This window comes from Pongo abelii, chromosome 3, assembly GCF_028885655.2.
Source record: "Pongo abelii isolate AG06213 chromosome 3, NHGRI_mPonAbe1-v2.0_pri, whole genome shotgun sequence".
Taxonomy (NCBI): Eukaryota; Metazoa; Chordata; class Mammalia; order Primates; family Hominidae; genus Pongo; species Pongo abelii.
The window spans coordinates 149569992-149596070 of NC_071988.2; the positions used below are offsets into that span (position 1 = coordinate 149569992).

General features: G+C 40.5%; 1 protein-coding gene across 5 annotated transcripts in view; it reads left to right on the forward strand.

Annotated features, from left to right (window-relative positions):
* Nucleotides 1–26079, forward strand: part of ABHD18 (abhydrolase domain containing 18) — a 74086-nt gene that overhangs the window by 35899 nt on the left and 12108 nt on the right. The window contains 7 exon segments of one of the 5 annotated variants that reach the window (NM_001159805.1): nt 2943–3060; nt 9159–9237; nt 9346–9430; nt 11901–11928; nt 17578–17716; nt 20299–20388; nt 21363–21464. In NM_001159805.1, coding sequence (NP_001153277.1) covers nt 9370–9430; nt 11901–11928; nt 17578–17716; nt 20299–20388; nt 21363–21464 — 420 coding nt within the window. In that variant the 5' untranslated portion in view covers nt 2943–3060; nt 9159–9237; nt 9346–9369. 5 annotated transcript variants of the gene reach the window in all.

Sequence of the window (26079 nt, forward strand, 5' to 3'; positions counted from 1 at the left end):
TCTGTAGGTTGTCTCAACCTGTTGATACTTTTTTTTTTTTTTTTTCTGTGCAGAAGCCCTTTAGTTTAATTAGGTCCCACTTGTCTCTTTTCTTTATGTTGCAATTGCTTCTGGGGACTTACTTATAAATTCTTTGCCAAGTGTATTAGTTTGTTTGCACGCTGCTGATAAAGACATACCCAATACTGGGCAAACAAAAGAAAGAGGTTTAATGGACTTAACAGTCCACGTGGCTGGGAAGGCCCCACAATCATGGCGGAAGGTGAAAGGCACATCTCATATGGTGACAAACGAGAAGAGAGTCTGTGCAGGGAAACTCCCCTTTTTAAAACCATCAGATCTCATGAGACTTATTCACTATCACACGAACAACATGGGAAAGACCTGCCCCCATGATTCAACTACCTCCCACCAGGTCCCTGCCAAAACACTTGGGAATTCAAGATGAGATTTGGGTGGGGACACAGCTAAACCATATCACCAAGGCTGAACCCAGAATTTCCTAGGTTTTTCTTCTGGGGTTTTTATTGTTTTAGGTATTACATTAAAGCCTTTAATCCATCTTGAGTTAATTTTTGTTTGTGGTGAAAGGAATGGGTCCAATTTCAATCTTCTGCTTATGGCTAGCCATCTATCCTAACACCATTTATTGAATAGGGAGTCCTTTCTCTTTTGTCTGTTATTGTTGACTTTGCTGAAGATCAGGTGGTTATAGGTGTGTGGCTTTATTTCTGCATTCTCTATGCTATTCCATTGGTCTATGTGTCTGTTTTTATACCAGCATACCAGTACCATGCTGTTTTGGTTACTATAGCCTTGTAGTATATTTTGAAGTTGGGTAATGTGATGCTTCCAGCTTTGCTTTTTTTGCTTAAGATTGCTTTGGTGATTCATGCTCTTTTTTGGTTCTATATATGAATTTTAGAATAATTTTTCTAATTCTGTCAAAAATGGTTTTGGTAGTTTTATAGGATTAGCATTGAATCTGTGAATTGCTTTGGACAGTACAGCCATTTTAACAATATTGATTCTTCCTATACACGAGCATGGAATGTTTTTCCATTTGTTTATGTCGTCTCTGATTTCTTTCAGCAGTGTTTTGTAATTCTCATTGTAGAGATCTTTTACCTCCTTGGTAAGCTGTATTCCTAGGTTTCTGTGTGTGTGGTTGTGTGGCTATTATAAATGAGATTGTGTTCTTGATTTGGCTCTCAGCTTGGATGTTATTGGTGTATAGAAATGTTACTGAGTTGTATACATTAATTTTCTATCTTGAAACTTTACTGAAGTTATTTATTAGTTCTAGGAGGCTTCTGGCAGAGCCTGTGGGGTTTTTGAGGTATAATACTATATTGTCTGCAAAGAGAGATAGTTGAGTTCCTCTGTTTCTATTTGGATGCCTTTTATTTCTTTCTGTTGCCTGATTATTCTGGTTAGGATTTCCGATACTGTGTTGAATAGTAGTAGTGAGAATGGGCATCCTTGTTTTGTTCCAGTTCTCAAGGGGAATGCTTCTAGCTTTTGCCCATTCAGTATGGTGCTGGCTGTGAGTTTGTCATAGATGGCTCTTATTATTTTGAGGTGTCTTCCTTTGATGCTTAATTTATTGAAGGTTTTTAACATGAAATGATGTTGAATTTTATCAAAAGCCTTTTCTGTATCTATTGAGATGATCATGTGGTTTTTGTAAGTCTGTTTATGTGGTGAATAACATTTATTAATTTGCATATATTGAACCAATCTTGCATCCCAGAAATAAAAGCCCACCTGATTGTGGTGAATAACTTGTTGATGTGCTAGTGTTGTCCTTATAGCTTCTGATACTTTTTTCATTGAGGTTCTGTAGATAGTAAATTTTCTGAATTATTCATATGTAAAGATGACTTTATTATCCCTCATACTTAGTTAACCCCTTGCCTACTTATGCAATTCTTGGTTCAAAATAACTTCCTTCAGAATTTAGAAGGTTTTGGTGTGTTTTTTTCTGTCTTCCAGGATTATTGATGAAATGCTTGATACCAACTTGATTCTTTTACCTTTGTAGGTAACCAGTTATTTCTCTCTAGAAACTTTTGTGGTCTTTTCTGTATCCTTAGTGGTTAGATGTTGGGTATTTTTTTTTAAAATTCTTTGTGCCTGCCACTCAGAAGACCCTTTCAGTTTGAAAAAAACAGATAAATTTTCATCTATTATTTTTGCAATTTTTTTCTCCTGTTTTGTCTCCATTCTTTTCTGAGATTCCTGTTAGAAACATGTTGGAGCCAGGCATGATGGCTCACGCCTGTAATCCCAGCACTTTGGGAGGCCGACGCGGGTGGATTGCCTGAGGTCAGGAGTTCGAGACCAGCCTGGCCAACATGGCGAAACCCCATTTCTACTAAAAATGCAAAAATTAGCTGGGCGTGGTGGCAGGCACCTGTAATCTCAGCTACTCTGCAGGCTGAGGCAGGAGAATCACTTGAACCCAGGAGATGGAGGTTGTGGTGAGCCAAGATCGTGACACTGCACTCCAGCCTGGGCAACAGAGCAAGGCTCCATCTCTTTTTTTTTTTTTTTTTTTTTTTTTGAGATGGAGTCTCGCTGTGTCACCCAGGTTGGAGTGGAGTGGCCCTGCAATCTCGGCTGACTGCAACCTCTGCCTCCTGGAGTCAAGTGATTCTCCTGCCTCAGTCTCCCAAGTAGCTGGGATTACAGGCACTCGCCACCACATCTGGCTAATTTTTGTATTTTTAGTAGAGACGGGGTTGTGCCATGTTGGCAGGCTGGTCTTGAATTCCTGACCTCAGGTGATCTGCCTGCCTTGGCCTCCCAAAGTGCTGGGATTACAGGTGTGAGGCACCACACTCTACCAAGACTCCGTCTCAAAAAAAAGAAAAGGAAAAAAAAAGAAAGAAAGATGTTGGAACTACTAGATTAATACTTTGTTTGTTTGTTTGAGACAGAATCTTGCTTTGTCACCCACGCTGGAGTACAGTGGCGTGATCTCGGCTCACAACAACCTCTGTCTCCTGGGTTCAAGCGATTCTTCTGCCTCAGCCTCCCGAGTAGCTGGGACTACAGGTAGGTGCCACCATGCCTGGCTAATTTTCATATTTTTAGTAGAGACAGTGTTTCACCATGTTGGCCAGGCTGGTCTCAAACTCCTGACCTCAGGTGATCCACTTGCCTCACCTCCCAAAGTGCTGGGATAACAGGTATGAGCCACCACCACCACACCCGGCCATATTATCTACACCTTTTAACTCTTCTAATTTCTCTCTCTGAATTTTTGTTGTTCGCCATTTGTTTGACATTTGACGTTTTTCTTCTAGCCTTCACCTTCATTATTTGGTCATTGTAAAAATTAATCCAAATAAGCCAGGCACGGTGGCTCACACCTGTAATCCCAGCACTTTGGGAGGCTGAGGTGGGCGGATCATGATGTCACGAGTTCGAGACCAGCCTGGCCAATATGGTGAAACCCCATCTCTACTATAAATAAAAAAATTAGCCGGGCATGGTGGCGCGTGCCCGTAGTCCCAGCTACTCAGGAGGCTGAGGCAGGAGAATCGCTTGAACCCAGGAGGCGGAGGTTGCAGTGAGCCGAGATCGCGCCACTGTACTCTAGCCAGGGCAATAGAGTGAGACGCTGTCTCAAAAAAAAAAAAAAAAAAAATTTTAATCCAAATAATACAGATTCTGTTAAATTAAAATACATATTGTAAACCATAGAGAAACTACCAAATAAAGAGAGAAGTATAGCTAATAAGAGGGATAAAATAGAATGAAAAACACCCAATTAATCTAAAAAAAAGAAAAGAATTTTAAAAAGAATAAAGAGATAACAGATGGAAAGCAAATGGCTTTTTATCATAATTTCCAAGATCTTTTTATTATCCAGCTTATTCTTTTCTCTTAAAAACATTATTTTTTATATATTTGGAAGTATTCTGTTTTTCTGGCGTGTAAATTAGAATGTGTATGTATATTTTAATTTTTAAACAATTTTATTGAGGTATATTTTACGTATAAAATTTACTCATTTCAGGCTGGGCAGAGACAGCAGTCTCTACTGAAAATAGCAAAAATAGCCTGGTGTGGTGGTACGTGCCTGTGGTCCCAGCTACTTGGGAGGCTGAGGCTAAGGATCGCTTGAGCCTGGGAAGCAGAGGTTGCAGTGAGCTGAGATCATGCCACTGCACTTCAGCCTGGGTAACAGAGTAAGACCCTGTCTCGATTTAAAACAAAAACAAAAACAAACACACAAAAAACCATTTCAATTGTAGAATTCACTGATTTTTTAATAACTTTACCTAGTGATGAAACTATCCCCATAATATAATTTTTTAAAATTATTCTTTTTATAGCATCTGTTTCCTTCAAGATCAGTTGTTCTATTTGTTCGTCTCTACTTTCCCTGCCTCTTTTTGTTTTTTTAGAAAATGTGAGGCTCAGCCGGGCGCAGTGGCTCAGGCCTGTAACCCCAGCACTTTGGGAAGCTGAGGCGGGCGGATCGCCTGAGGTCGGGGGTTCAAGACCAGCCTGGCCAACATGGTGAAACCCCGTCTGTACTAAAAATACAAAACTTAGCCAGGTGTGGTGGCACATGCCTGTAGTTCCAGCTACTTGGGAGGCTGAGGCAGGAGAATTGCTTGAACCTGGGAAGCAGAGGTTGCAGTGAGCCAGGATCATGCCACTGCACTCCAGCCTGGGCAACAGGGCAAGACTCCATCTCAAAAAAAAATAAATAAATAACTTCTGCCTCTGCTGCAGCCATCTCCTATGTCTGTTCTCAAATATTGTTCTAGCTCTTCAACTGAAAAACTTTAAACTCATCTTAGTAATAAGGTTTATTCAGTAAATTTATGTTTAGCTCCTTGTTAAAAATTACACGTGAGAGCCGGGCACAGTGGTTCACGCCTGTAATCCCAGCACTTTGGGAGGCCAAGGCGGGTGGATCACCTGAGGTCAGGAGTTCGAGACCAGCCTGGGCAACATGGCGAAACCTCGTCTTTACTAAAAATACAAAAATTAGCTGGTTGTGGTGGTACGTGCCTGTAATCCCAGCTACTTGAGAGGCTGAGGCAGGAGAATCGCTTGAGCCCGGGAGGTGGAGGTTGCAGTGAGCTGAGATTGCGCCATTACACTCCAGCCTGGGCGACAGAGTGAGACTCCGTCTCAAAAAACAAAACAAAACAAAACAAAAATTATACATGAGGCCAGGCGCAGTGGCTCACACCTGTAATCCCAGCACTTTGGGAGGCCAAGGCAGGTGGATCCACCTGAGGTCAGGGGTTCAAGACCAGCCTGGCCAACATGGCGAAACCTGTTGCTACTAAAAATACAAAAAATTAGCTGGGCATGGTGGCACACACCTGTAATCCCAGCTACTTGGGAGGATGAGGCAGGAGAATCACTTGAACCTGGGAGGCGGAGGTTGCAGTGAGCTGTGATCACACCACCGCACTCCGGCTTTTGCAACCAGTGAGACTCTGTCTCAAAAAAAAATTATACATATCCAAAACATGTTGAAACTTTGGTATAAAGTCTGTTTGTTGTTTCCTGCCCTATTTGTGCTATCATCAGCTGATTTCCTATTACTTAGATTCATAGGTAGCTGGAATTGAGAAAGGCCTATAGAGGTCATCTAGTTTATTATTCCTTTAAATGCTGTTGCTATTGCCTTCATGCCAGTAAAGGTATGAAAAGCAAATCAACTTTATGCATTTTTCTTTCTTTCTTTTTTTTTTTTTTAAGAGACAGGGTCTCACTCTGTCACCTAGGGTGGAGTACAGTGGCCTGATCACAGCTCACTGCAGCCTTAAATTTCTGGGCTCCAGTGATCCTCTTGCATTGGCCTCCTGAGTAGCTAGGACTACAGGAACGTTCCAGCACATCCAGCTAATATTTTTTATTTTTAGTTTTGCAGAGATAGGGTCTTGAACTCTTAGCCTCAAGAGATCCTCCTGCCTTGGCCTCCCAAAGCACTAGGATTATAGACATGAGCCACTGAGGCTGACCTCCTGTGTGCATTTTCTACCTCATGAGATTTTAGAAGCGGGAAATGGGAAGCCATCAAGATCCAAGGGGATACTTCCCTTATCTCATCTTCTTCCCTGTTGCACAGTCTCTTGTCTCTGTTTTATGCCCTATGTCTATGTCATGGGCAGTCTGGCCTCCTTATTTCTCATACAGCTAACAAAACATAGCTACCACAGCCCCACAGGGCTTTCATATCCAAAAGCTCAACAGAATCTAACTATAGTCTGTCCCAATTCCATAATACCAAAAGAGCAAATCTCATTGCCCTAGTTTGGCTTATGCTTGGCCCAGTCAGCTGTGGCAGAGGAGTCACATGGCCTGTACCCATTCATCATGGGACACTGGGGAAGACTGTTAGAAGATAGTCGAATTTGAGCAGAGAGACTGATTACTGAAATTAATTAGGTGGGTAGTTAGTTAATACTCCAATAAAAAATTCCTATTAAAGCCATTATCCAATAATGAAGTCACTACATGCATTGCTATGGAACAAAAGGAAAGTACAAATAATAACAGAGATGTCCAGCTTTCTACTGAAAAAATTCTTAAGTGTTTTCATTTCCCCAAAATCTTTAAAATATCAGGAAACTGGACAATGCTGAGAACGCAAAATGAAGCAAAGATGTTAGTTAACAGTGGCAGTTCTCATTATGAGATTGAAAATTAAGAGTTTCCATGAGCACAACACAGAAATAATTCTTAAACCATTCTAAATTTATTTGTCTTTGTTCTATTCAGCAATTTATTGACAGTGGATAAGGGGTGATATTACCCCTTCTGTCCATGCAAAGTTTTCAGCTCAGAATTGAGGTTTTATGTTGCCTAAGAATCCAGTCACCTCAGGTCAAACCTTCAGCGGACAGAGTACAGTCTTTTACTATGATAGTAGTTCTAAAATATGAACTGCTAAGGAAATTAAAATGAGAAATCAGTTTGGGAAGATGAAAATGTTTTGAAGATAGATGGTAGTGATAGTTGCACAACAGTGTTACTGTACTTAATGCCACTGAATCATACACTTAAAAATGATTAAAACGGACAGGTGTGGTGACTCATGTCCATAATCACAGTTATTCGGGAGGCCATGGCAGGAGGATCACTTCAACCAGGAGTTCAAGTCCATTCGGGGCAACATAAGAAGACTCTGTCTCTTCAGAAAATTAAAAGAAATTAGTTGTTCAAGAGCAGCCTGACTAACATGGAGAAGCTGCATCTCTACTTAAAATACAAAATTAGCCGGGCGTGGTGGCACATGCCTGTAATCCCATCTACTTGGGAGGCTGAGGCAGGAGAATCACCTGAACCTGGGAGGTGGAAGTTGCAGTGAGCCGAGATCGTGCCATTGCACTCCAGCCTGGGCAACAAGAGCAAAACTCCATCTCTCAAAGAAAAAAGAAATAAAGAAATTAGCCAGGCGTGATAGCACATGCCTGTAGTCCTAGCTGCTTGGGAGGCTGAGGTGGGAGGATTGTTTGAGCCCAGCAGGTCAGGGCTGCAGTGAGCCGTAATTGTGTCACCGCACTCCACCTTGGGCTAAAGTGAGACCTTGTCTCTAAAAAAAAAAAAAATAGTTAAAATGTGTATTCCACCAGAGTAAAAAAAAGAGAAGTCATATAGGTTAAAAGAAAAAACGTAAAACATTAAATGAGGACCAAAATACTACAATAAGAAAAAAACAAAGGCCAGGTGCAATGGCTCATGCCTGTAATCCCAGCACTTTGGGAAGCTAAGGCGGGAGGATCACTTGAGTCTAGGAGTTTGAGACCAGCCTGGGCAACATATTGAGACCCCATGTCTAAAAAAAATGAAAAATTAGCTGGGCTTGGTAGCAGATATCTGTAATCCCAGCTACTTGGGAGGCTGAAGTGGGAGGATCACTTGAGCCCAGGAAGTTAAGGTTGCAGTGAGCTATGATCATGCCACGGCACTCCATCCTGGGCAACAGCAAGACCCTGTCTCCAAAAAAAAAAAAAAAAAAAATAGACAAATAGAGAAAACTATGTGCGTTTGTGTTTTTTGTTTTCTGGCATGGATTGACTTTACTTGTAAGTATCAACATTTTAATGAATCAGATTCTATCATATACTAAAAGTTTAAAAAAAAGACAACATAAACTATCTTATTGATATATCAACAGCTTGTACAGCCAAGCATTTCTTTTGCAAAGAGAAAAAGTCGGAGCTATATCTAAAGAGTTGTTTCTTTTGGCTAGGCATGGTGGCTCACACCTGTAATCCCAGCACTTTGGGAGGCTGAGGCGGGCAGATCACAAGGTCAGGAGTTAGACACCAGTCTGGTCAACGTGGTGAAACGCCATCTCTACTAAAAATACAAAAATTAACCAGGCGCAGTGGTGTGGGCCTGTAGTCCTAGCTACTCAGGAGGCTGAGGCAGGAGAAGCGCTTGAACCCGGGAGACGGTGGTTGCAGTGAGCCGAAATCGTGCCACTGCCCTCTAGCCTGGGCAACAGAGTGAGACTCCGTTCCTTTTTTTTTTTTTTTTTTTTTTTTTGAGACGGAGTCTCGCTCTGTCACCCAGGCTAGAGGGCAGTGGCACGATCTCGGCTCACTGCAACCTCTGCCTCCCAGGTTTAAGTGCTTCTCCTGCCTCAGCCTCCTGAGGCTGGAATTACAGGCATGTGCCACCATGCCTGGCTAATTTTATTTATATTTTTAGTAGCAACGGGGTTTCTCCATGTTGATTAGGCTGGTCTCGAACTCCTGACCTCAGGTGATCCACCCAGCTTGGCCTCCCAAAGTGCTGGGATTGCAGGCGTGAGCCACCGCGCCTGGCCAATAGTTACTTCTTTTAAGACTTACTCATATATGGTGGTGTCTCTACAAGATAAGAAAATTTCTTTATGTATTTATTAAGTTATGATATTGAACAAGGTAAAGAATAGGGACAATAAATTCTGTGTTTGTGTTGTATTGAATATTTTAATATCCTAACAGCAGATTTACAATATCTTTGTAGCGTTTGGGCAACTTAATTTAGGTAATTACAATTTGAATGTTAAAATTTCGATTGATCTTTTCTCTCAGATAATTTAAATGTAAAATTTTTAAGAATTGAAAGTTTTTATTGAAAGTCCTTTAAAGAGAATTTTATTGATAAGTCTGTGCTTTTAAAAATAGGTTCCAATTTATTGTGCCTAAAGAATGGAACAGCAAATATAGACCTGTATGCATTCATCTTGCTGGAACAGGAGATCATGTAAGACTTTATTATAATGCCTTAATCTCTAGATAATTTGTTAACATATTCTCCTTAACAGATGTGGCTACTATATTCTTTTGAGTATGTGTTCTTTTCTTTCCTTAGCATTACTGGAGGCGACGAACACTAATGGCCCGTCCTATGATTAAAGAAGCCCGAATGGCTTCTTTATTGTTAGAAAACCCTTATTATATCCTTTTATGATATCTAAGAAATCTTTTGCCTTGTTTATTTATTGATATATTTAGTCATCAAAAGGAATGATAGTAACCAAGTTTTCTAAACCAGTTAAATTTAGTCATCAGTTCAGAAAATACTTAAGGAGCAAGAATCAAAAGGAGTGAAAGACTATTTCATGCCTTTTAAAAATTAACATAAGGATTGTACTTCTATTGTGCAGTAAAGAAATTGTACTTCCATTTCTTGGGAGACTTATGCTAGATTTTAATATTAGTAAGTCAAATGTTTGCTATTAAGGAAACACTCATGTTTTAAATGCATTTACAGTATCAGTTGAGGTTTAGACAGTTCTTAACTTAATTTTCAAGATGACGTCAGACTATTCACAGAAGAAGAAATGAAACTGATTCACAGATATAAAGAAATGTTCAACGTTGCTGGTAATAAATGTAGAGTTAAAACAACAATGATCAAATATTTAAAAAAAAAACAGTACTGGTGAGGCTGCTTTGAAATGGGCACTCTTGTTACTAATGACTGAAAATTAGTTCAACCGTTTGAGAAAACATATTTTACCATATGTATCAGGAGCTTTGAAACATCACATCCCTTGACAAAATGATTTTGATTCTGGGAAATTTATTCTAAGGATGAAAACTAAGAAAAAATTAAATAACAAAAACATGTTTGTATAGCTTTAGTAAACATGTTAGTAAAGCATTAGAAATAGCTAAATGTCTAAAATAGAAATAGTTATATAAACTGTGGTTCATAATATTGGAATTTTATGCAATTGGTTGTATTACATTTATTTCTCTATCTGTGTTATATTTATTTCTCTACCACTTACCACCTTTGTGCCCTTGGACATGTTACATAACCTTTTAGTACCTCAATTTTCTCATTGATAAATGGGAATAATCTCTTAGGTTATTGAGATTATTAAATGATTATACTGTCTAGAACAGTGCCTGATAAATAATAAGCATTCAGTAAGTTTTAACTGTTATTATTAAAAAGTTTACAATAATGTATGACCAGTATTTCTGATGTGAATATAGGATATAGGCCAGGTGCAGTGGCTCACGCCTGTAATCCCAGGACTTTGGGAGGCCAAGGTGGGCAGATGATCTGAGGTCAGGAGTTCGAGACCAGCCTGGCCAACATGGTGAAACCCCGTCTCTGCTAAAAATATAAAATTAGCCTGGCATGCTGGCGTATGCCTATAATCCCAACTACTCAGGAGGCTGAGGCAGGAGAATCACTTGAACCCAGGAGACAGGTTGCAGTGAGCCAAGATCACACCATTGCATTCCAGCCTGGGCAAAAAGAGTGAAACTCTGTGTCAAAAAAAAAAATGAAAAGAAAATAGGATATAAAACTCTATGGTGTGGCACAGGTATGCAAAAAAACCTAAAAATCCAAAGCAAAAACTGTGCATTGGCCTGGCACAGTGGCTCACGCCCTGTAATCCCAACACTTTGGGAGGCCGAGGCAGGAGGATCACCTGAGGTCAGGGGTTCGAGACCACCCTGGCCAACATGGCAAAACCCCTATCTCTACTAAAAATACAAAAATTAGCCAGGCGTGGTGGCGTGTGCCTGTAATCCCAGCTACTTGGGAGGCTGAGGCGGGAGAATCACTTGAACCCAAGAGGCAGAAGTTGCAGTGAGCCGCCTGCACTCCAGCCCGGGCGACAGAGCAAGACTGTGCCTCAAAAAAAAAAAAAACCGTGCATAAAGAGAAATACACCAAAATGTTAATATGGTTGTCTGTAGATAAAGTAGTTGTTCTTTAATCTGCTTTTTTGTACTTTTTGGATTTTCTATAATAAAAATTTTATAAATGAAATTAAAAAATCAATAAACTTCATTTTAAATTTAAATTGAAGGTTGTACAACCCTGTTAATTTACTGAAAACATTAATAGATATACTTTATTGGCTGAATTATGTGATATATGATTTTTTTTTTTTTTTTTTTTTTTTTGAGACGGAGTCTTGCTGTCGCCCAGGCTGGAGTGCAGTGGTGCCATCTCGGCTCACTGCAGGCTCCGCGCCCCAGGGTTCATGCCATTCTCCTGCCTCAGCCTCCCGTGTAGCTGGCACTACAGGCGCCCGCCACCTCACCCGGCTAATTTTTTGTATTTTTAGTAAAGATGGGGTTTCACCGTGTTAGCCAGGATGGTCTCGATATCTTGACCTCGTGATCCGCCCGCCTCGGCCTCCCAAAGTGCTGGGATTACAGGCTTGGCCACTGCGCCCGGCCTATGTGATATATGATTATATCAGTAAAGCTGGTTTTTTTTTTAAAAAAGGAAAATAATTAAGTTGAAAACTTAAGAACTTCTAAACAGCCTACTTAAGATAATTAGAATGGAGTTATTTCAGTATTAAATTGTGTAAAATTTAACTATTTAATGTACTCTCAGACAAAATTATTTAATTATTTTAAAACTTTCTCTTTGACCCACATTCTTAAATGGCTGCAGGAAACCCAAGGACCAAGTGTAAGTATATATCACCTTCGTTTTTGCAGTCTTTTTACCCAGTATCCAGCAGTATTAAAATTTTGGTTGCCTTCAGTTAACCATTTCTAAATTAAATACCTAAATATTATGGGGGGGGAGTTCTGTTGTAAAACTGTAGTATGAATACTGACTTTAATTTTTATTTTTAAGATTTTTGCATTTTAATGTCTGTTAAGGAAATACAATAAAAAATTTTAACAGGTAGACTTAATATATAGTTTAGTTGTGAAACTGTAAATAAAGAAATGATAAAACCCTTTCTTTTTTTTTTTTTTTTTTTTTTTTTTTGAGATGGAGTCATTCTGTCGCCCAGGCTGGAGTGCACTGGTGCAATCTCAGCTCAGTGGAACCTCTGCCTCCTGGGTTCAAGTGATTCTCCTGCCTCAGCCTCCCAAGTAGCTGGAATTACAGGCATGCACCACCACACCTGGCTAATTTTTGTATGTTTAGTAGAGATGGGCTTTCACCATGTTGGTCAGGCTGGTCTCGAACTCCTGACCTCAAGTGATCCACCTACCTTGGCCTCCCAAAGTGCTGGGATTATAGGCGTGAGCCACCGTGCCCAGCCTACCTTTTCCTTTTTAAGGTACATTTACTTTGTGTAATTAGACACTTTATTCTTACAATGCATAGTATAGAAAATCTGAAGATAAACTTTCTCTTTTCAGTCTTTTAAAATGATAAACTCCAAGGCATTTCCATAATCTATATTGTGTTTGGTTTGATTCGGTCAATAAATATTTGACCCTAGATACTGGGAATACTGCAACAATAAGACAACATTTTCTCATAAAGTTCATATTCTAGTGTGGGAGATAGATAACAATAAATAAGGTGATTTCAGATATTTATCAATGCCCAGTGAATGAAGTAAAGCAGGGCAATTGTATAAAGAGTAATATGGGGTGCGGTGTAGTAACAGTATTATATATGAGAACATGATATAATGAGAAGGAGCCACCTGCATGAAGACTTGGAAGAAGATCAGCCACAGAGAAGGAAAAGTAAATGAAAAGCCCAATGTAAGCATCAGGAGGGGAGAGTAGTACAAGATGAGGTCAGAAAGATAGGCAAGGGCCGGGTGCAGTGGCTCACACATGTAATCCCAGCACTTTGGGAGGCCAAGGTGGGTGGATCACTTGGTGTCAGTAATTCGAGACCAGCCTGACCAACATGGTAAAACCCTGTATCTACTAAAAATACAAAAATTAGCCAGGCGTGGTGGTATGCACCTGTAGTCCCAGCTACTGGGGAGGCCGAGGCAGGAGAATCACTTGAACCCAGAAGGCGGAGGTTGCAGTGAGCCGATACCATGCTGCTGCATCCAGCCTAGACGACAGAGCAAGACTCTGTCCCCCCAAAAAAAAAAAAAAAGACAAGGACCCGATGGTGAAAAGCCATCATGCTTTGAATGTGAATGATCTGAAAGTGCAATGGGAAGGACTTTAAGCAGATGAGTGGCCTGATTTATATTTTTTAAAACCTACTTTGGCTACTTTGGTTTACTGGGGCAAGAGCAGCAGCAGAGAAAACAAATAGGAAGCTATTGCAATGATACAGGAAAGAGTAGTCACTTTAGTTTAACTAGGTAGTAGTGGAAATGGAGAGAAGTTTTCCTGAGTTCAAGATATAGTTAAGTTTAAATGATAGGACTTGTGTATGAATTGGATGGTGTGGGAGGGAAATCAGAAGTTCTGGGCCGGGCGCGGTGGCTCACGCCTGTAATCCCAGCACTTTGGGAGTCTGAGGCAGGCAGATCACAAGGTCAGGAGATAGAGATCATCCTGGCTAACATGCTGAAACCCCATCTCTACTAAAGATACAACAAAAGCCGGGCATGGTGGTGGGCACCTGTAGTCCCAGCTACTCAGGAGGCTGAGGCAGGAGAATGGCGTGAACCCGGGAGGCGGAGCTTGCAGTGAGCCGAGATTGCGCCACTGCACTCCAGCCCGGGCGACAGAGCGAGACTCTGTCTCAAAAAAAAAAAAAAGTTCTGACTTGGATGTGTCAAATTTGTAATTTCTGTTAAACCTGCAAGTGGAGAAATCAAGTAGGCAGTTGGAAAGTGCTGGAGATGTAGATTTGTAAGTCCCATGTTCTATGTGGTCATAGCATGAAAGAGGTATAGATAAAAGTAGGATGGGGTGGAGGCAAACCGGTATACTATGAAGGATGAACCTTGATAGTTTATAATGAACTTTGTGAAACCTTGTGAAAAATTACAGGCCAAGCTAAGTAGTTGAAGAATTTCCACTTTTTTTTTTTTTTTTTTTTTTGAGATGGAGTTTCGCTCTTGTTGCCCAGGCTGGAGTGCAATGGCGGGATCTCTGCTCTCTGCAACCTCCGCCTCCTGGGTTCAAGCAATTCTCCTGCCTCAACCTCCCGAGTAGCTGGGATTACAGGCATGTGCCACTATGCCTGGCTAATTTTGTATTTTTAGTAGAGACAGGGTTTCTCCATGTTGGTCAGGCTGGTCTCGAACTCCCAACCTCAGGTGATCCTCCCGCCTCAGCCCCCCAAAGTGCTGGGATTACAGGCAGCAGCCACCGCGCCCGGCTGAAGAATTTCCACTTTGGAACCAAGCCCAGAATTCAGAATTAGGTATGTAATTTTTACCTTATCCATAAATTGGTTAAAAACCAAGAGGAGTTTATTGAGGTCTAGTGAGAGGTAGCCTGGATTTAATAGAAAGACTGACTTTGGAGTCATACAGACATAGGTTGGAATTGTAACATGTTGTTTACTAATTACCTCATTCATAAAATGGGAATACTATGTAATTTCTTCCATGTAGAAGTGTTGTGAGAATTATAATGTTTATAAAATATTCTATCACATACTGTATACTCAAGTCAAGAAATATAATAATGGCCCTATGTATTTGTTTGATTTTTCTGTGATAATTCATCATAAGAAATGGCTTACTGACTGGGTGCAGTGGCTTATACCTGTAATCCCAGCACTTTGGAAGGCTGAGATGGGCAGATTGCATGAGTCCAGGAGTTCAAGACCAGCCTGTGCAACATGGCAAAATCCTGTCTCTACAAAATATACCTCCCGCCCCTGAAAAAAAATGGCCAGGTGCAGTGGCTCACGCCTGTAATCCCAGCACTTGGGAGGCCGAGGCAGGTGGATCACCTGAGGTCAGGAGTTCGAGACCAGCCTGGCCAACAGGGTAAAACCCTGTCTCTACTAAAAATACAGAAATTAGCTAGGCATGGTGGTGGGCACCTGTAATCCCAACTACTCTGGATGCTGAGGCAGGAGAATCGCTTGAACCCAGGAGGCAGAGGTTGCAGTGAGCCAAGATCGCCCCATTGCACTCCAGCTTGAGTGACAAGTGCAAAACTCCATCTAAAAAAAAAAAAAAAAATTAGCCAGACATGATGGTGCACACCTGTAGTCCCAGCTACTCAGGAGGCTGAGGTGGGAGAATCACCTGAGCCTGGCAAGTCGAGACTGTTGTGAGCCATGATCAAGCCACTTCACTCCAGCCTGGGCAATGAGAGTGAGACTGTCTCAAAAAAAAGAAAAAAGAAATGGTTTGCAATTTAAATCACAGATACTTCTCCCTCTGTTGCTCTCTCTTTTTAAAAAGCCATCTTAAGTCTGTTTTCATCAAAAGTGCTGAAACAATTTGAGACCGAGTCTACCATTATAAATAACTACTGTCCCAGAATTTCATATCAGTAACTTCTACTAAAAGAGCAAATTGGGGGACCTGAGAATTCAAGGCTCCCATACAAGGCTAAAAGAAAAAGTTGGGGAAATTGTGTAATCATAAATAGAAAAATGACTTGAGGATAGGAAACAAAGATAATTTTTTTTTTTCTGATGAAGCATGACTATGATCTGTTTGGACGAAGGATAGCATAGTTTCCATAAAAAGAAACCCTCCCTTCTGGACTTACAGCTCTGAGAGGACTTGGTAGGATAGTGGAAGTAAGCTCTTTGGGAGCCAAGATTTTGTTTTTCACACTTGGCATTCCTTCTGGCACCTAGTTCTTTGCACATATTATGTGTAGGCATATGATAATCATTGGTAAAATGAATTTTTGTACACTTTGGCAAGGTTTCATTCAGTAACCAGTTATGTGTGTCTTAATACAAGTTACATTTTGAAAAGTAGATTCTAATTTGGTCATTTTAGTAATAATATATATTTATTTTGATCAGTATATATGGATGGTTCTAGGACCCAAAAAGATATAGTTAAATACTTTTTTATTTTTGAGATGGAGCCTCACTCTGTCACCCAGGCTGGAGTGCAGTGGCACAATCTCTGGCTCACTGCAACCTCCACCTCCCGGGCTCAAGCGATTCTCCTGCCTCAGCCTCCTGAGTAGCTGAGATTACAGGCGCGTGCCACCACGCCCAGCTAATTTTTGTATTTTTAGTAGAGACAGGGTTTTATCCTGTTGGTCAGGCTGGTCTCGAACTCCTGACCTCATGATCTGCCCACCTCAGCCTCCCAAAGTATTGGGATTACAGGCGTGAGCCACTGCGCCCAGCTTAAATACTTTTTATAAGGAAATATACTTCTGTGTAAAACTAGCTTCTAAAAATGAAATTCTAGTTGAATTGGTCTTTATTTAAAACGTGTATTTATAAAAACGTATTTGTTTTATATTTTATTATATTCATAAATTATGTATTTTGTGAAAATAAGCAACATATTTGAGATTTCAGTAATACCTGGGCCTAGTGTTTGGTTAAACTCTTTATTTATATTGCCTTTTTAAAAAGTTATGCTTTAAGGCTGGGCGTGGTGGCTCACGCCTGTAATCCCAGCACTTTGGGAGGCTAAGGCAGGCAGATCACTTGAGCTCAGGAGTTCAAGACCAGTCTGGCCAACATGGTGAAACCCTGTCTCTGCTAAAAATACAAAAATTAGCCAGGCGTGGTGGTGCATGCCTGTAATCCTGCCTACTCAGGAGGCTGAGACAGGAGAATTGCTTGAACCCTGGAGGTGGGGGTGGCAGTAAGCCAAGATCATGCCACTGCAACTCTAGCCTGGGCAACAGAGCAAGACTCCGTCTCAAAGAAAAATAAAAAGTTATGCTTTAAATTCTATTATAATAATTTCAGTAAAGATTATGTGCTATAGAACAGGAACACTTTTTTTTGTTAAGTTTTAGGTGATTTGATATGTAATTCAATGTTGGCAGCTGTGTAATTCCATTTTTTTTTTTGTTTTTTTTGAGACAGGGTCTCATTCTGTTGCCCAGGCTGGAGTACAGTGGTGCAGTCTCAGCTCACTGCAGCCTCTGCCTCCCAGGTTCAAGCGATTTTCATGCCTCAGTTTTCCACGTAGCTGAGATCACAGGCATGCGCCACAATGCCCTGCTAATTTTTGTATTTTTAGTAAAGACAAGGTTTCACCATGTTTCCCAGGCTTGTCTTGAACTCCTGACCTCAAGCGATCCCCCTGCCTCAGCCTCCCAAAGTGCTGGGATTACAGGCGTGAGCCACCAGGCCTGGCCCTAATTCCAATTTATTACATTGTTTTACTTAACTATCTGGTCCTTTAGAAGAAATACATGAAGTCTGGCAGCCTGTTGTAAATTTGCATATATTAGCATGTAAATACATAAAATAATCATTTTCTATTTTGTTTTGTGAGGGTAGAAGGTCCAGCTTAAAAAATGTGTCTGACCTTTTTGTGATGGGAGGAGCTCTTGTTTTAGAATCTGCAGCTCTCTTGCACTGGCTAGAGAGGGAAGGTTACGGCCCTTTAGGAATGACTGGAATATCCATGGGAGGACACGTAAGCCTTTTTATTTCTGCTTACATTTAATTATGTTTATGTTTGTAAGATCTAGAGAACCTGGTTATTTTAAAAATTCACTTTAGGTGTAGAATTAGTTTTAGTAAAAGTAGGAAGCAGAAACAGATTCCAAACTCTTACTCCAATTACAAAGTAATGATGTTAATTTTTTGTATGATTTATTGGTTGTACTACTCCACAGTTGTATCTCAGATATTAGATTTAACACAAATTAATTATAAAATTTAACTTTTCAAATCTCAAGTATAAATGTCCAATTTTGCTGTTACATTGGTGAAGATAGCTGAATTGGAAAATACTTTCCATTTATCTGTCTCCCTAGTACCACCAACCTATTTTACTTTTTGTCTGCCTTTTAGAGTGTACTAAAATGGATTCCTGATTGCTTTCTCTGTCTCTAGTCTTTTCTCTTATTAATCTTTGTCTTAACCATTTCTCCTCCACACCCTAACTACAGTGATCTTTCTAAATCTAGTCTTTGTTCTGTCTTGTTCAAAACCTGCCAAAAGCTTGCATGCACACTGGGCTCCAGCTGTGTCACGTGTTAGCATCCCTCTAGTGCTCCCTTATTCTCTTTCACCTAGCTGAGTAACAGCTTACCCTTCTGTTTGAGCTGTGACACCCAGCCTTACCTCCAGACTATACTTGAAACTCTGATTAGTAACTTTTTTCTGTATTTTACTGACTTGTTTAGCAGTCTGTTTTCTCCATGAAGCATTTGAGATATTGAGGGCCAGGAATATGCTCTGGTTTATTACTTGGCACATATTAGTCACTCAGTACATTTTAAAAAAAATTATTAGTATTTTATTTGTGTGTGGGCTCAAGTGATCCACACAGTTTGGCCTCCCAAAGTGCTGGGATTATAGGTGTGGGCCACTGCACCTGGCCTAAAAAATAATCATACCCCAACCTAGGCAACATAGTAGTTAAGACCCACCCTGTCTCTATAAAAAAAATTGTTTAAAAAATTAACCGGGCATGGTGGCACATCTCTGTAGTTGTGGCTATATGGGAGGTTGAGGTGGGAGGATCACTTGAGCCCCAGAATTTTAGACTGCAGTGAGCTGTGATCATACCACTGCACTCCTGATTAGGTGACCCAGACAGAAGCGAGATTCTATCTCAAAACAATAATTATTATTATATGAAGTTTTTGTATGTCTCTTGAATTAGAAAATTAAGCTCAAAACTTACTCAAATTCAACTACGCTGGGCACGGTGGTTCACACCTGTAATCCCAGCACTTTGGGAGGCCGAGGTGGGCAGATCAGCTGAGGTCAGGAGTTCAAGACCAGCCTGACCAACATGGTGAAACCCCGTCTCTACTAAAAATACAAAAACTAGCTGGGTGTGGTGGCACGCGCCTGTAATCCCAGCTACTCAGGAGGCTGAAGCAGGAGAATCGCCTGAACCCAGGAAGCGGAGGTTGCAGTGAGCTGAGATGGCACCACTGCACTCTAGCCTGAGCAACAGAGCGAGACTACAGCTCAAAAAAAAAAAAAAAAATTCAAAACAACTACCTGACAGTGAAGCAAAAGATGGAAAAGGATTTATTTTCCTACCTAGTAGTGTTTCCATTGTTATCACCTAGGTCAGGTCCTTATAACTTTCACTTGGATTACTGCCTATTAACTGGTCTTCCTACCTCAGCTCTCCCCTTCTCTATTCAATCCTGTAAACTACTATCATGTTACCTTCTTTGAATCACTTCTTTGACAATACTACTCCTTTGCTCAGACCTCTTTATTCCCGATTATCTATAGAACAAAGGACCTCTAATCTGATCTTGATCAATCTAGCCCTACTTATCTCCCTCACTCCATTGGCCACGTGTGCCTATTGACCATCCCAACTGAAGTATATTGGCTGTTTCCCTATGAGACCCTGTGCATTCTCACAGTCTTGCCTTTGATCATACTGATTTCTTTCTATGGAAGACAAGACCCTATCTTTCATTCCTCTAGAAGACTCACCCATTTCATGAAGCCTGCCTTTCCCTTCTGATTCCTCTAGCCCAGAAGGGAAAGTAACTTTTCCAGAAGATAAAGTTTTCCCTTCTCCAAAAGGGAGAGTAATTTTACCTTCTCTAATCACACACATTACATTATTTTAGATCTGTTATATAATCTGCTTTGTGGTTCACCAAATTCTTGGCATACTCAGTCAACCTCAATGGTCTGATGTTTTATAGTTGTGATTTTGCTCTATCTGGCAAGTCACTTAAGTAATGAGTGTGTTTACCCTGCTGCCCAGCATCTACATCTCAGCATCTTTGCTCCATATTTACACAGTAGAAAGTAGCTCTCAGTGAATGGTCTTGAGGTTACTTAAAGTTTTGCATTACATTTTATTGCTTTCTAAGGGGGAAATTAAATGTTGTTGAATTTATGATTTGGGACATTTAATGAGGTGGCTAGATATTCTCACGAATGTTTGCAGACTTTGTGTTTATCTGACCAACTATTTACCGCACGGAATGCTTATTAATATTAAATATTTTTATTTTAATGAATAGAAACTCTAAATAGAAGCTCTCTAAACTATCTGTTATATTACAGATGGCTTCCTTAGCGGTATCCAACTGGCCTAAGCCCATGCCATTGATTCCATGCCTGTCTTGGTCCACAGCATCTGGGGTCTTCACTACGGTAATTTAATTGTAATTAATATTAGGTAGCTATATATAATTAGAGGTAATTGTTTTGGGGGGTCCCCAAAACCACCCTCAGCTTTGGTGATTCAAAGAAAGAATTATAGGACTCAGGATATAGTCATAATCATGATTAAGCCTTAACTACAGCAAAAGATACAACACAGTCAACAGCAGGAAAAAGCGCATGAGGTAGAGTCCAAAGGAAACCAAGAACAAGCTTCCAAGAGTCTTCTCCTAGTGGAGTGTTATAGTTCATGCTTAATTCTTCCAGCAATAATTATTGACAGTAAGTGCAAAGTGCTGTCCATCAGTGAAGCTCCCCTGAGCCTTGCAGTCCAGAGTTTTTATCAGGGGTTAGTGACTTAGATAACTTCTGCCTAGCATGCATCAAAAATTCAGAAGGAAAGCAGGTATTCAGCAGAAACCGCATTGTTTATATAAGCAGTTTAGGTACAGTGACCCACTCTTATCATTTAGGAAAAGTTTTATATAAGTATAGAAAGCTGTTTACTCGTCAAGTTCCCAGACTCCAGTTAAGGGCCAACCTTACAAGCAGGCTAAAGATAGGTAGTCTTAGGCCAGGCGTGGTGGCTCACGCCTGTAATCCCAGCACTTTGGGAGGCTGAGGCTGGTGGACCACCTGAGGTCAGGAGTTCAAGACCAGCCTGGCCAACATGGTGAAACTCTGTCTCTACTAAAAATACAAAAATTAGCTGGGCATGGTGGCACATGCCTGTAGTCTCAGCTACTTGGGAGGCGGAGGCAGGAGAATTGCTTGAACCCAGAAGGTGGAAGTTGCAGTGAGCCGAGATAGTGCCATTGCACCCCAGCCTGGGCAGCAGAGTGAGACTGCGTCTGCCAAAAAAAAAAAAAAAAAAAAAAAGGTAGTCTCACACAGTAATAATAATAAAAGTATTGGGCAAATTGCCTTATGATGTGGTTTGATCTTAATTTAGCTTATTATTTCAGGGTGTGTTGAGTAAATCAATTAATTGGAGGGAGCTGGAAAAGCAATATTATACCCAGACAGTTTATGAAGAAGAAATTATTCACCTGCTTGAATACTGTGGAGTAAGTATTTCACTTTCCACCCAACACTGGTGGCGGGGGGAGTTGATTGTATATTTAATGATTCAGGTTTTTAAAGAGAATAGCAAATTTTTAAAAACATAGCTGTACGTACTGTTTTTTACTTTAAAAAATTGTTCATTTTTGCCTGGGCATGGTGGGTCACACCTGTAACCCCAGCACCTTGGGATGCCGCAGTGGGTTGATCACTTGAGGTCAGGAGTTTGAGACTAGGCTGGCCAACCTCATCTCTACTAAAAATACAAAAATTAGCTGCGTGTGGTGGTGGGTGCCTGTAATCCCAGCTATTCAGGAGGCTGAGGCAGGAGAATCTCTTGAACTTGGGAGGCAGAGGTTGCAGCGAACCAAGATTGTGCCACTGCACTCTAGCCTGGGCGACAGAGTGAGACTCTGTCTTAAAAATAAATAAATAAAAATTCTTTTAAAATAAAACACAGATACAGAGAATCATGCAAAGCAAATATGTGGTTTACTACGTTTATTAAAAGGCAAACACACTGTAACTAGTACCTAGGTCAAAAATAAAACTTGACCACCCAACCCAGAAACCCCTTCAAATGTGTCCTAATCACAAGGCCTTCCTCCCTGCATTATTAGTAATCATTATCCTTATGTTTATAGTAATTACTCCTTCTTCCTTTAAAATAATTTTATTATCCAAATGTGTGTCTGTAGACCCTATAGTTCTTTTATTTGAAGTACCTTTAATAAGTTGCCTTCCGATAGAAAACCAAACACAGCATGTTCTCACTCATAGGTGGGAATTGAACAATGAGAACACTTGGACACAGGGCGGGGAACATCACACACCGGGGCCTGTTGGGGGGTGGCGGGCTAGGGGAGGGATAGCATTAGGAGATATACCTAATATAAATGACAAGTTGATAGGTGCAGCAAGCCAACATGGCACATGTATACCTATGTATCAAACCTGCACGTTGTGCACATGTACCCTGGAACTTAAAGTATAATAATAAAAAAATCAATCAATCAGTCTGTAAAAAAGAAAAAAAATAAGTTGCCTTCCATCCCTTTATTTTCCTTATAATTTATTTCATGAAGAATTTAGGTTATTTGACCTGTAGGGTTTCTCACAATCTAGATTTTTCTGATTGCGTTCTCATGGTACAGTTCAGCATATTGCTCTACATTGCCCGAAAATTGGCAGTTGGATCTAAAAGCTTGATTAAACTCATTGTTTTGATTTCTTTCACAAGGCTATATAGGAAACACATAATATCTGATTATCTCTTTTTTTATGATATAAGCCTCTACTGATGCTTAATGACTATATCAATTCATTGAAGGTTGCTGATATTCTATTATTTCTTTTTCATGTATTAGTTTGAATACTTTTATAGGGAGACACTTACCTCATATATTATTTAGTTACATGGTAGTTCAGTTTGTATAAGAAAGGCAGTTATGATAAATGCTTGATTTTTTTTCTGTAATTTACCAGTTTTCAAGATGATGAATTGGTTTCCTATTACTCTTCAAAAGTGACCAATCCTTTTCTTTTTTTTTTTTGCTCTGTCTTGCTCTGTCGCCCAGGCTGGAGTGCAGTGGCACGATCTTAGTTCTCAGCTCACTGCAACCTCCGCCTCCCAGATTCAAGCAATTCTCCTGCCTCAGCCTCCTGAGCAGCTGGGACTACAGGCACGCACCACTGTGCTTAACTAATTTTTGTATTTTTAGTAGAGACGGGGTTTCACCATATTGGTCAGGCTGGTCTCAAACTCCTGACCTCGTGATCCACCTGCCTCGGCCTCCCAAAGTGCTGGGATTACAGGCATGAGCCACCGCTCCCAGCAATCCTTTTCATGAATTTAAATTTTTTACTGTTTGAAAGATACTGAGACTCTTAAGAAACTTCAAAAAAAAGAAATCTTTCTACTATGAAGACTTTTTATTTATAATTAAATCACTGTAAACTTTACTCTTGTAAAGTAGTTCTATCTTACATAACTTCAAAAGGTAGTTGCTTGCCTAAGAACTTTATTACAAAATAGCTTTATCGGGGCCAGGCATGGTGGCACATGCCTGTAATCACAGCACTTTGGAAGACTGAGGTAAGAGGATCACTTGAAGCCAGGAGTTTGAGACCAGCCTGGGAACATAAAGTGAGACTCTTGTCTCTACAAAAAAAAAAAAAAAAAGCTGGGCATGGTGGTGCACGCCTGTAGTCCTAGCTACTCAGGAGGCTGAGGTGGGCAGATCACTTGATCCCAGGAGTTCGAGGCTGTAGCAGTGAGCTACGATTGTGTCATTGCACTCCAGCCCAGGTGACAGAGCAAGACCATTTCTCTTAAAAAAAAAAAAAAAAAAAAAGGCTGGGCGCAATGGCTCACGCCTGTAATCCCAGCACTTTGGGAGGCTGAGGAGGGCAGATCACGAGGTCAGGAGATCGAGACCATACTGGCCAACACGGTGAAACCCCATCTCTACTAAAAATACAAAAAATTAGCCGAGTGTGGTGGCAGGCAGGCGCCTGTAGTCCCAGCTACTCGGGAGGCTGAGGCAGGAGAATGGCGTGAACCCAGAAGGCAGAGCTTGCAGTAAGCCAAGATCACGCCACTGCACGCCAGCCTGGGCAACAGAGCGAGACTCTGTCTCAAAAAAACAAAAAAAAAGCTTTACCTGCTAGTTAGTTCCTATACATATAATCAGAAGAATACCTGTATTTGAAAGCTTATGAGAAACTTACATGTTTTAAAGGAAGTTTATAAATTTTGGTCATCTGAAATTGCAATGTAGTTGTCTTAGTCAATTTTGTGTTGCTGTAACAGAATATCTGAGACTGGGAAATTTATAAGACCAGAGGTATATGTGGCTCACAGTTCTGGAGGCTAGAAAGTCCAAGGTTGAGGGGCCCACATCTGGTGAGTGCCTTCTTGCTGCATTATTTCATGGCAGAAGGCATAAGGGCAAGAGAGAATGTGTGTGTGTGCAAAAGAGATACAGGGAGGGAAGAGGCTGAACTCATTCTTTTATCAGGAATCCATTCCCGATAACTAACCCACTCCCACAGTAAGGGCATTAGTCCATTTATGAGAGCAGAACCTTCATGGCCTAATTAAAGGTCCCACCTTTCAACACTATTACATTGGGGATTATTCACACATGAACTTTGGGGGACATATTTAAACCATAGCGGTAGTCTTATTTGGCACTTCTCATCTCACTTAGAACCAGTTCACAGTAATGAATATTCAATAGATGTTAAGATGTTTTCCCTACGCTTTGTATTTTCCCAGTCAAAAAAAAAGTTCAATTTATTGGTGTCCCACTCTGAGTAATTTGGGGACCCTTTGATCTTTACATTTCCATATGTTACTAAACTTCCTTTCTCTTTTAGTGATTTGTTGTGGTAACCAGGTTGTTGGGTATTTTTGTTTTCCTTGCCTTCAACCAATTTTAATTTTTTTTTTTTTGAGACGCAGTTTCACTCTTTTGCCCAGGTTGGAGTGCAATGGCACAATCTTGGCTCACCACAATCTCCGCCTCCTGAGTTCAAGCAATTCTCCTGCCTCAGCCTCCCGAGTAGCTGGGATTACAGGCATGTGCCACCACGCCCGGCTAATTTCGTATTTTTAGTAGAGGCGGGGTTTCTCCATGTTGGTCGGGCTGGTCTCGAACTCCTGGCCTGAGGTGATCCTCCCACCTCGGCCTTCCAAAGTGCTGGTATTACAGGCATGAACCACTGTGCCCGGCCAACCAATTTTAATTCTTTAACTTAAAAAAAACGGTATGGTCATATAATTCAAGCATCAAAAAGTATAAACAGATACATATAGTGAAAAGATTTCTACCCCATCTGTGCTTAGGTCCAATCCCCATCAACAAATAACAACCTATATTGTTTAGTGTTTCAGGGAATTGTTGGTCTATGTGCAAACCAATAAAAATATGAACTTTTTAAATCTTTTTATTTTGTTGAGACAGGGTCTGGCTCTGTTGCCTTCTACCTCAGCCTCCTGAGTAGCTGGGATTATAGGTATGCACCACCACACCTGGCTAATTTTTGTATTTTTTGTAGAGATGGGATTTCACAATGTTGCCCAGGCTTGTTTCAAACTCCTGGGCTAAAGCAATCTGCCTGCCTCAGCCTCCCAGAGTGCTGGGATTACAGGTATGAGCCACTGTGCCCAGCCTCACTTCCTTTTTTTATGGACTATACAAAGTGTTGCCTTATTATTTTTTACTGCTGTATAATAGTCTATTATGTGAATGGATGTACCATAATTAATCAGTACCCTGTTGATAGATGTTTATGTTGTTTCTCATCTTTTGCTATTAATAAACAGTGCTGCAGTGAGTAACTTTGTACATTCATGTTATATAAGTGTAAATTCCTAGAAATATGATTGCTGAGTCAAGGGTATAGTAATGTAGTTAGATTTTGTCTAATTCTAGTTATGTCAGTTTACATCACCAGCAGGAATGTGTCTTCATAAGTTCTCAAATTCAGTGTGTTATCAAACTTGAGTTTTTATTTTTTGTCAACTGGCACTGGAAAATGGCATAGTTTTAATTAACTTAAGCATGAGGGAAATTGAGCAAGTTTTTATAAGTTTAAGAGCAGTTTGGCTGGGCA